General features: G+C 37.4%; 1 protein-coding gene across 3 annotated transcripts in view; it reads right to left on the bottom strand.

The window, feature by feature from the left end:
- LOC141908094 (parafibromin-like) overlaps positions 1 to 5974 on the bottom strand; it is a 139057-nt gene extending 133083 nt beyond the window's left edge. Inside the window, exon 1 of one of the 3 annotated variants that reach the window (XM_074797928.1) lies at positions 5634 to 5973. In XM_074797928.1, coding sequence (XP_074654029.1) covers positions 5634 to 5764 — 131 coding nt within the window. In that variant the 5' untranslated portion in view covers positions 5765 to 5973. Of the gene's footprint in view, positions 1 to 5633 lie in introns of all 3 variants that reach the window. The other 2 variants (XM_074797926.1, XM_074797927.1) reach the window with 2 other exon arrangements.
- Positions 5975 to 12725: the final 6751 nt, after the last annotated feature.

Here is a 12725-nt window from a genome sequence, read left to right on the forward strand (position 1 = left end):
GAACACGTTATGCGCTACAACTTTCTAATTCATTGTTGTAACAAAATATGCTTAGGTAACAATATAATGTCGAAAAACTTTTTCCCACCTACGAATGAGTACTAATGACACCAAGATGGCCACCAATTGCGTCATAATTGGTGGATCAAAAATACCTATCTCAGGTATAAAACATCCCTTTACAAAGAATACCCAACACAAATTGCAATGAGAAATGGCAAACCAGTAGGAAGCTACAGGACCTAGAATTCTGGCCAAAATTGACATTTTTGGGCACTAAAAAGGTCATAGGACGGCCATCTTGAGTCAGATGGACCCAATTTTTCTTATGCTGATGGGCCCTTGGTAGATTCAAATATATTCGAAAGATCAAGGTAATTGATCATATCGTCTTCAAAATTTCCCTCGTAAACTTCGAAAATGTGTAAAAAGTGCTGATTTTGGCGAACAACAATGGCTGCCAGTCGGCCATCTTGATTCTGATAGGGCCAGTTTTTGGGCTGAAGATGTGTCTAGGGTAGATACATGTATAAACCAAATATCAAGACATTACCTTGAAGCGTCTTCAAAACTTACCAAAATAACTGGATTCTGTCTACGGACGGACGGACGGACGAAAAGTGAACGCAATAGCCCGCTGGGACTAAAGTCCCAAGTGGGCTAATAAATAAAAATTGAAATACTAATCTTTTTTCAACGTTATATAGATGAAACAATTTATGAGTAATTTTGACAAAATACCTTCGTGTATGTAATTTCTTCCTCGTCTTCGACCTCTCTGGGTACAGGGTCACTGATCGAAGATTCATCAAAATCCATTGGCTCTTCAACCTCTATTGGTACAGGGTCCATGATTGAAGATTCATCGAAATCCATCGGTTCTAATATCGATGGTTCTCGGACTAGTGGAAAGGCATCATCAGTTGACAAGCAAAGGCTCGCCCTCTCTGTGCAGCTCCAGTCCCCAACGATAACTGTGTACTTTTTGGCTGGGGTATCGCTGGTAAGGTCCCCTGTAGACGACAAGGAATGCACTTCCACGGAATGTCCTTGCCACTTTTCACTGCTTCCCTGTCTTCAGACATTGTATTTAATGATCAAAGACATCAAGAGTAAGAAATGATCCAAACTAAACCAAAATCTAAATCCATCAGGACAAAAATGACACTTTTCGTTTGTTGCCAGTCATAGAATTACGTGGAAATACCAAGAACACAAAATAATGACGGCCGAGTGATCAATTACACAAATCGTGAATCCATACGGCCGAAAATAATACTGTTCTTCCTTATGGCAAGTGATTTATTGTTACAGATAAAGAAAATACATTAGAGAGCAAATAAATAAGAAGGATGGGAACGTTAACGATCTTTTTGTTCCTTGAATAGGAGTACCAGTATCAGTACCAATAAACTTTTTAAAATGTTCCATCCCACCATGAGGTTTAACAAAAAGTTTAGACGAGAAGATACACAATACCCGTGTATGATGATAACGAGAGAAATCCCACAATAATGAAGCCCAGATTGAAAAATTCCATATCAGAATGATTATATTTGAGGAGCGACGTTTCGGCTAACAACTGTTAGCCATCATCAGGCGTACTGAACGGTACCTAGGCTATAAAAACAGTTCAGATGCGCTCCTCCGATAAAATAATTCCTCTAGTAATTATAACATGAACGCATTTATAGATTACACATCCATGATTATATAATTGACTTAGTTGTCAGTACCACTCGGAGTAAGTGCTGACTAATTTTCTAAATTCCATTAGTTCAACTGTGTTTCTAGATTGAAGAAACAATGTGAATTAGTTCAAGCGAACTGAAATCAGTCTTGACTAATTAAATAATTTCTTGATTTAAGAAACAATGCAAATTAGTTCTCCAAGTGAACTGAAATCAATCACAACAACTAACAAACTAACAATTTCCTTTGGCGTTACAATAATGATTAAGTTTATTTTCAAAAGAAATTTACAAAATACAAAAATATCACGTTAAGATTTTATGACGATAAAATTTTGTCCGTATTAAACCATCCTCCCCGGCAGGGATTCGAAATCGAGATTAGCGATATGTATTCTGTATTTAAACTGCGCGGGAAATGGGCCGAGTTGGTTGGGACAAAAAGGACTAGTTGGCAGTGGGCCGACTTGACCGTACTCCATTTTGAATGTATTCACAGTTCATATTAGCGCCATTCTCGCGAGATTATCAACAACCCGGAAATAAAATCCAAGCCCATCGCCAAACCCCTACGTACATTACCTACAACTCTGATGCACAGGGACTTGACACAAAAGGATTTTGACCCCAGTATCCTAGGTACTATAGGCCTATATAAAAAGACAAGGGAGCCAACTCTCCGTCAGATCGGTCGATAGGTATGTCACCTCAACAGTTCGTAACTTTGTTATTAATAATCCAATTCGCTTCAAGTAAGATAACAAATTTCTGCCTAGACCGATTTTTTTGGATTAATCGCACGATTTAACAATCTCAAAGCACTCAAATCCTTCTCAAACCAACCAGTCTAACGCAGAAATTTGTTATCTTTAAGAATAATCTTACTTGAAGCGCTAATTTGTTATCTTTAAGAATAATCTTACTTGAAGCGGATTGGATTATCAATAACGAAGTTACGAACTGTTAGATTGACATACCTATCAACCGATCTGACGGAGAGTTGGCTCCCTTGTCTTTTTATATATAGTACCTAGGATACTGGGGTCAAAATCCTTTTGTGTAAAGTCCCTGTGCTCTGATGCGAGCCCCTGGGCTATGCATCAATCCTGCATCAAATCGCTGTGGCTACTCGTACGGACCCGTACGGATTACTATGGAGGCTATTCGTACGGAACTAGGATCTGTACGCTAATAACTGTCGCTGATTGGCTGAATAACGCCGCGCATGCGTACAGAGTTGCGCGAATTCAAGGAAAGTGTGGAGAATAGAGTTAGAGAAAAATAGAGCGGATCGAGCGAGACTCAACCCCGGGACAGTAAATTACTAGCGCAGCATCATACCACTAGACCACCGAGCTCGCTGAGAGTAGGCCCAATGTTTCAAATACATAGGGCCTACAGCCTCACCTTACCCTAACCCTATCCCTTCCCGTACGAACATTCCAGAGTAATCCGTATGGGTGCGTACGAATAGCCTACGAAATTATTCGTACGTGTCCGTACGAATAGCTACTTCGCTATCAAATTGTGACAAAACAAGCCCTACTATTACTAAGTAGTTAGGTATGTTCATGTCCGCGCGGGGTGCCACTATCGATTGTTACGACCATTATTGATTAGGAAAAGTGTGATGCGCGTTTTTACTACGCGTTTTGACATCGCGTAGTAAAATCATTCATAAAACCTGTCTATCAATGCAAATGAGCTAAAATCTTTTGGAACCAACCAATAAGATCGATCTTTATCACTTGGGGGTTGGTTTAGTGTATAAATCCGCATCTTAGTCGAAGAAAATAGAAATCGAAATATACCCTTTTTCAAGAGCAAAATTAGTCAGCTTAGGACCCGGAATAAGCGACGAATCATCAGGAATCGGAAGGTTTAGGATCTTAAAATTCAAATACTGAAGACCGCATGATTTTATTTCGTGTCGGGGCTGAGCGATCGCTGCCGGAATAGTCGATGTCTAAGTTTCGCGTTGAAGCGAGCGATACAAAATGGCGGCCGGCACTTGTTATTGAATGACGACGCGCCGCGCTGCTCGTGATGAGATCAATATTCAACAATTATTCAACGGTCTAGCGGTGAATTATTGTATTCATTTTCCGATTCATAATTATTCATCACTATATTTCTGAATATTAAGGACAGATTTAGCGAAATGATCGGCAAAAAATTTTTTTTGCGCGCGGATCGCCACTACGCTCCCGTCGGTAAAGCGGCTGTTGAAAGAGGGAGGCGTCTTATGGGATGAATTAAGGCTTGTGACGGGCAAAAATAGAGGCGCGTGATGGGACAGTGAGGCTCCCGAGGGGATTTTCCAAAAGCAGCAAAATTGAAATATATACAAAATATTGTTGAAATTTACCTCAAAACAAAACAAATGGATTATTATTTAGTTATTATTAGTAGTATTATTACTATTGCTTGGTTTATGTTTCTAAACTGATTGATTTTATTATGATATCATGAATATATTTCAAATTTAAGCGTTTTGAGCTAGGCCAAGCCTAATTTTCTGCTTTTCTTAACTAAAATTCATTTAGCAAATAATATATAGAATTGGTATATTTAAATCAATTTGCAATAGGAGCCTATGGCTATAGACCTAACTGACAGGCCTTGATAATCATGTTTATTCATTTCAAAAATTATGTAGGCCTAGTGAAAAAAATAATTTAATCTGAAATCATATCAATATTTCTCAATATTTCACATTTTTTCTTGCCGTTACCATGGAAACCTAATAATAATAATCTATATAATAATAGATATTCCTAGATAAACTTAGGGCAAACATAAACTATTGATAACTAATGTCTATTTATTAATGGATGAGACCTGTTTTTCTTGGATATTTTGCTTACTTTTTGGGGTACATACCTCATTTATGTCTTAACAGAATGCCAAAAATCGCGGACAACAACTGAATATCCGATATATTTCCAGTTCTGTACCAATTAGATGGATTGGCAAAAAGACTCCTTAAGTCCAATTGAATGAGAGAGAAAATCCTCCATTTTGTGAAATTTCTTGAATTTTTACATTGTCACCATGCCTACGAAATGAAGTTATTTTTCTTGTGGGGTCTCAACAACTAAATCAGGGTGGTGTAGGCATGGTAACAATGTTCAAATCCAAGAAATTTGACAAAATGGAGGATTTTCTCTCTCATTCAACTGGACTTAAGGAGTCTTTTTGCCAATCCATCTAATTGGTACAGAACTGGAAATATATCGGATATTCAGTTGTTGTCCGCGATTTTTGGCATTCTGTTAAGACATAAATGAGGTATGTACCCCAAAAAGTAAGCAAAATATCCCAGAAAAACAGGTCTCATCAATTAATAAATAGACATTAGTTATTCTATCCCCTTTCTACATCATAACTTTTGATCTAACATCGATATTTTCATTATTTTACCATTTTTCGGCTGGTTTCCATGGAAACCATAGGCATTTTGAATCAGATAAAAATTTTGGGTCTTTTAACTGTCACCTGAAAGTGCTATGAGTGTATTGCTCTTTAAATTTCTAGTCTATCTCTTTTAGTTTAAGAGATATTGAAGTTTGTTTACATGAAATATTGCCTTCTTAGGTCACAGTTTTTGTGTATTGAAACATGAAGACACTTTTTGCTCAAATTTTCAAACTTCATATTGCGATATCTCAAAAACTAATGAAGATAATTCAAAAATTTAAAAAGCATATTGTTATTTGAGCCCTCCCCATTCCAACAAGCTTTCTTTCAGTAAGATTGGAGCTATTTGAATTTTTTTATGGATATAGCTTAACTAGTTAGTAACTAGGCTCAAATAACAATATGCTTTTTAAATTTTTGAATTATCTTCATTAGTTTTTGAGATATCGCATTAGTTAGTGAAATATCCACCTGACTTCCTTCTTTTTAAGCTTATATATACCGAAAATTACCCATGCTTACCCCCAAACCAAGTAATTAGTTTTTGCAGACTTCGGCCACGCAAATTCTCCGAATATAACTTGGTCATCTTTGTTCGATATCGTTTTTTGTGCAATTGTATATTGCCTCAAAACGCTCAATACATCCGCCATGTTCAATGAGCAAGATGTTCCATGTCACTCGACAATGAATTCATTCAATTCAATTCAAATCTTTATTCGTGACTGATCTTTGCATAAGACTGGTAACCGGTCTCTGTCTTCATTTTAGACTGGTTGCCGGTCTATCTACCTTCAGTTAGAGACCATCCTCGCTTGCCAGGGGTCCGGTTTCACTCCCGAAATCGCTTCCACCAGCCCCCTGGCCTCACGAAGCGTGATTTCATTACTGGCGCTGTTGCGCGTGACGTCATATATCGATTTGTGAAATACTTCCTTGTTCAGTAAAACGTTCGCTGATTGGTCAATTTAACAGGAAAACTAATAGAAGGCTAAAGTCGTTTGTAAGAAGCGCTGTGATTGGTACGACGGATTCTGGTCGGCTAGTAACGACTCCAACGACTCGTGAGGTCAAGGGGTTCGGCGAACAGCTTTAGCGTAGTGGGTTCGAATCCCTTGACGGGTGAAGATGGTTAGAGACCGGTTGATCCCATCCTCCATTTTACATTTTCGATGCATGTCAAACATGTCAGTATCGAGTTACTTCCGGGTTAAAATGGCGTCTCATCGAATAAGCGAAACTAAGAGTAATATCAAAATCGCACTAGAATGATTGATTACAGTAAATCAGCTGATAATCTATGAATCATAAATGTAATCAGCAAACAAACGGAAATTTAAAGACCGAAGAAAAGGCATTAATTGCTGTGAGTATCGAATTAATCCGCTGATATTACTCGGAATTCAAATAGCCACTACTGAATTGATACTTATCAATTTTGTAGGTAAGAAAAAGGGATCAGCTGTGATAGACATTCTGAGGGAACTTGGCTGAAGGGCGGCATGGTTTCTTTGTCAACCTTACCGGGTATGTAAAATATATTCACTCAATTGTTGTGTTTCTGATGATGTGAAAATGACTAAAGTCTGAATAAAGTTTACAATAGTTGAACTCCTTGTCAGTTTGATATCTGATATTTGGATCCAACGCGACATCTCATCATATATTCCTTATGATACAGACAGCAATTTGGGATAGACCAGTTATTCAGATCAACTGGATATTTGCAATATTTTCCTCTCCTCATGGAGCATACATGATTTTTGTCGGAAACAACTTGATGTTACTGTTACTACTGAACTGTCAATCAATATGACCTATATGTAACTCTGCATGCAGCCCCCTTTTCCGCCACTTGGCACGCTTTTCAATATAAAATAACTTAATAAGTTATTTTATATAGTAGCGTGACGACCGTCTGATAATGATTGTTAACGACCAATTGTTTATCGAAACTTTATAGCGGATAAATAAACAATATAAACACAAGGTATTTCCGTGATATTTTGAATTTATTCGCAGTTTATATTTAGCGCCATTCTCGCGAGATTATCAACAACCCGGAAATAAAATCCAAGCCCATCGTCAAACCCCTGTGGTCCATATATATGTTATAGAAAAATACTTGCACGGAATTTTTTTTTTCAAGTACGAAAATTCCAGCTTACTGCAACCTGTTGTCCCAAAAATAGAAATGATCCTCTGAAAAAATACGAAGAATGCCTCATCATCCAGTTCACAATTGCGAGTTGAAATTAGTCAAAGCATAACTCACGCCTTACATCTATGGAACGGTCCCAAATCGATTGAACAACAAGAGAAAACTTAATATATGCTTATATACGTATATGATACGAATGGAATAAATTTATTTGGATAATTCACTTGTTTGTGTAAATATGACATACAAGATTATCTAGACAATAGGCCTACAGAGTCAACAACTATGGTTTACCAAACAAGTTTTTAGTGGTAACAATTAAACCACTGCCTCTAGGAAGTCATGAAGAAAGCACCCTTCCCACGTTTTAGTTCCCAGGTACTCGCTCCATGACTACCACAAAAGCAGTGAAATAACAATTACCTCATATACATACATCAAAGTGAAAACAGTACACCAAAGATGTATATACAAAAACCATAGATAGATCTGTGTAATAATAGAAGTATAAATAATATATTGCAGTGAAAACAGTATACATAAGATGTACATATAAAAACAATGAATAGATCTGTAATAATGCATGTATAAATAATATATCACAGTGAAAACAGTACACCAAAGATGTAAATATAAAACAATAGATAGATCCGTGTAATAATACATGTATGAATAATATATCACAGTGAAAACAGTACACCAAAGATGTAAATATAAAAACAATAGAAAGATCTGTGATAATACATGTATAAATAATATATCACAATATATAATATAAAAACAATAAATAGATCTGTAATAAATAATATCACACAATAAAAACAGTACACCAAGGATGTAAATATAAAAACAATAGATAGATTAATAACATAAATATAAATTATATATCACAGTGAAAACACAACACATCAAAATTATAAACAATATGTAAAAATATTTAAAAAAACAATAAATAGATCTGCAATAGATAATCTATTTATGTGAAAAAAGTACACCAAAGATGTGAAAAAAAAGTCATAAGCACACAAAAAGCACCAGTAGGAAATCAGCGTGAATGATATTATATGCGTGCAAGAATATGTTTACCAGTGAATGTTAAGTACATGTATATTAAGTTAAAACATGAATTTCATTACCTTTTCATATAAAGCTAAAAGAGATAAAAGTTAAAAATTGAATATTAATTTTGATAATTTATACAACACAATGCCACGTAAAGCTAACAAAGATGAAAGTTTAAATTGTACAGCTATATATTAATTTCAATTGCTATATGGTATTACAATGTCATAGAATTCAAATGCATAAGGAGGTTATATGTTTATAGGCGATGGGCAGAATAAGAAAAGGAATAAACCCACAACAAATGAAGATAAATCCACGAGACAAAAGAGATATAAGATGAATCCACAGATAAAAGAATGAAGATGAGCCCAGAAGGTAAAAGATAAGAGGTCTACTATAACTCAAGCTCAATGAGATCTACTTTCACATAACAACTCACGCTCAATGAGATCTACTTTCACATAACAACTCACGCTCAATGAGATCTACTTTCACATAACAACTTACGGTCAATGAGATCTACTTTCACATGACAACTTACGCTTGATGAGATCTACTTTCACATAACAACTTACGGTCAATGAGATCTACTTTCACATAACAGCTCACGCTCAATGAGATCTACTTTCACATAACAACTCACGCTCAATGAGATCTACTTTCACATAACAACTCACGCTCAATGAGATCTACTTTCACACAACTAACACTCGGAAGGCATCCTCACCTAAAAATCTTAATAATGGACCCAATACCTTGAAATGCAAAAAAAGGGAAATGAGCGAATGACTTGAAGACTTCCCTGGAAGGAGAGAATTGCTATGGGAAGAATAAGAAAAGGAATAAACCCGCAACAAATGAAGATAAATCCACGAGACAAAAGAGATATAAGATGAATCCACAGATAAAAGAATGAAGATGAGTCCAGAAGGTAAAAGATAAGAGATCTACTTTCACACAACAACTTACGCTTACGCTCGATGAGATCTACTATCACACAACAACTTACGCTTACGCTCGATGAGATCTACTTTCACATAACAACTCACGCTCAATGAGATCTACTTTCACATAACAACTCACGCTCAATGAGATCTACTTTCAAATAACAACTTACGGTCAATGAGATCTACTTTCACATAACAACTTACGCTTGATGAGATCTACTTTCACATAACAACTTACGGTCAATGAGATCTACTTTCACATAACAACTCACGCTTAATGAGATCTACTTTCACATAACAACTCACGCTCAATGAGATCTACTTTCACATAACAACTCACGCTCAATGAGATCTATTTTAACATAACAACTTACGGTCAATGAGATCTACTTTCACATAACAACTTACGCTCAATGAGATCTACTTTCACATAACAACTTACGGTCAATGAGATCTACTTTCACATAACAACTCACGCTCAATGAGATCTACTTTCACATAACAACTCACGCTCAATGAGATCTACTTTCACATAACAACTCACGCTCAATGAGATCTATTTTCACATAACAACTTACGGTCAATGAGATCTACTTTCACATAACAACTTACGCTTGATGAGATCTACTTTCACATAACAACTTACGGTCAATGAGATCTACTTTCACATAACAACTCACGCTCAATGAGATCTACTTTCACATAACAACTCACGCTCAATGAGATCTACTTTCACATAACAACTTACGCTTGATGAGATCAACTATCACACAACAACTAACACTCGGAAGGCATCCTCACCTAAAAATCTTAATAATGGACCCAATACCTTGTAATGCAAAAAGGGAAATGAGTGACCGACTTGAAGACTACCGTGGAAAGAGAGAATTGCTACACTTTGAAAAAGTCACAGAGAAAACACCCTTCCCACGTTTTAGTTCCCAGGTTCTTGCTCCACAACTTTCTCAAAGCAAAATCTAAGGAATTTACATGTTCGGGTCACAGGAAAGACAAAACCATTTCTCAGTCAATGGTTCATCGGTCAAACCAACACATTTCCAGTGAAACCATTGGTCACATGTATCGCACCCAATTGAGTGATGTTTATTTGGGTTAGCGCTACAGTTCTGTTTGCATACAGGACACCTCCATTGTCTTTGAATTTTTGTTTCAGCTATAAATTCGGATGGACATTTCTCTTTCTTCTCTTTACAGACACTTTTGTATGGTGGCTGATAAGGGCCATGGCGTAAAATTCCTGGTATGTAAATGAGGGCGCCAGAACGCCAGAACGCCAAAACGAAAAAAAACGTCCAATTTTCTCTTAAAGTTCGTTTTGGCGCGCCAAAACAAAGAAAATTCCGTTTTGGCGCCCCCGCCAAAACGAACTTTCATTTTGGCACCCCCGCCAAAACGAACTTTCGTTTTGGCGCCCCCCGCCAAAACAACGAAAAACGTCGAAATTTCTCTAAAAGTTCGTTTTGGCGCGCCAAAACGGAGAATATTCCGTTTTGGCGACCCCGCCAAAACGAACTTTCATTTTGGCGCCCCCGCCAAAACAACGAAAAACGTCGAAATTTCTCTAAAAGTTCGTTTTGGCGCGCCAAAACAAAGAAAATTCCGTTTTGGCGCCCCCGCCAAAACAACGAAAAACGTTGAAATTTCTCTGAAAGTTCGTTTTGGCGCGCCAAAACAAAGAAAATTCCGTTTTGGCGCCCCCGCCAAAACGAACTTTCATTTTGGCGCCCCCGCCAAAACGAACTTTCGTTTTGGCGCCCCCGCCAAACAGCGAAAAACGTCGAACTTTCTTTGAAATTCCGATTCGTCTCCCTTCGATTTTGTTACGAGTCGGATCTAGGTATACGTGATAATACATATCGTTGGCGATGGTGGTGGTGTATACATAAACGGACTAACGAACAGGTATGTAGCCTATTCAGGGTTAAATGCAGGGGTTGCTTTGGGTCCTCGAGAACCCCTCCCACTTGGAAAACTACTTTTCAAAGTAGACATGTTAGGCCTACATCTTAAATGTATGAGATGATCAAGTAGCGCCTAAAAACGCTTACAATGCATGAAAATGGGATTAAGTTTTTAAGATTTCTCGGGATGACCAGCAAAGCACCACCGTACCCCCTCGACCCCCACTCCTTAAATACTGGATCAGCCCCTGGTATCATTTAAATCCTATACATTGCCTCGCATTGCTTAGCTCACATAGGCCTATTCATAAACTTTGTTCTTTAATATGCCAATATATGTTAAAAATCGATTGATTTTCGGCCGCTGAAAACTTATTAAAAAAACCGATGTCGTTCTCTGGTATGCGCAGGCAATATAACACGTACTGGTAGTATTCTAAGTTTTCGACGTGAACCGTTTCTCTCGTACTGCCTAATCATTGTAAGCGACGATTATTTTGCTCGGTCTGCATTAGTGAAAACTAATGAATTATAATCATTCAATGGCGTTTATTCGTAAATGTCTTCTTTACAGATGGACAATATACTCCTAGAATTGGGAATAGGCCAATACATTGCAAAGTTTCTCGAAAATAAGGTACCGTATTTCAATACTTTATGTATACACAGACTTGCCCCGATTGGTAATGCTATAGGGCCATAACTTCTGAAAATGTATCATATTTTAATTTCTCATCCAGATAGGTGTTAGTGACGTCACGACCATGACAGATAGTGATTTTGAAGCAGCAGGAGTTACAGCTATCGGGGATAGAGTCCGGCTAAGGAATAGGTGTAGGATAGTAAATTCTCAGCCTAAAGAAGAAGAAAATGTGTCTAGTGCAGGTAATAATTTGAGTTTTAAGATAAATCACGTGCTTAATTCCAACTTTCATGACCGTTGTCACTGACCGTTACGCTAATTCAATTCTGTCCATGAGATTGTGCTATCAGAGGGTTATACTTTTAGAGAGGTTATGCAGGCTTGTGCCTATTTCTCGTGATTAAGCTAAGCTGAGGTCGACTTACGACGATCATCTCGTCGTAAAAACAGCGGTAGTAAACACGTGACCGCCGATTGGCGATTCGTTTGTCACAGTCAGATCGACACCGATTCAATCATCGCCGAGTCCAAAGGTCATTTGACGCATAACTCATCGCTGAAATAGAACTTGTTCTATCCTTGCGATTCGACTTACGACGGGTCTGCGATCAATGGATTTTTTTACAAATTTGTAAATTGTTTACTTGAAATATATAACACTTTCCTTTATTATTTCATTTTCAGGATCATCTAGTGTTTTGTGCAGGTTGAGAACGCAATTTCAAAAACGGAAGGCCGGCACCAAGAAATCAATGACGACAAAAAATGCAGAGAAAGATACACGACGAATAAAACTAGGTTGGAAACACGCCATCAAAAGCGGGACCTTTGTACTAGTTACTGCAAGCAAGGGTGGGGGGACACACACTTTGGACC

This window comes from Tubulanus polymorphus, chromosome 7 (genome assembly GCF_964204645.1).
Source record: "Tubulanus polymorphus chromosome 7, tnTubPoly1.2, whole genome shotgun sequence".
NCBI lineage: Eukaryota > Metazoa > Nemertea > Palaeonemertea > Tubulaniformes > Tubulanidae > Tubulanus > Tubulanus polymorphus.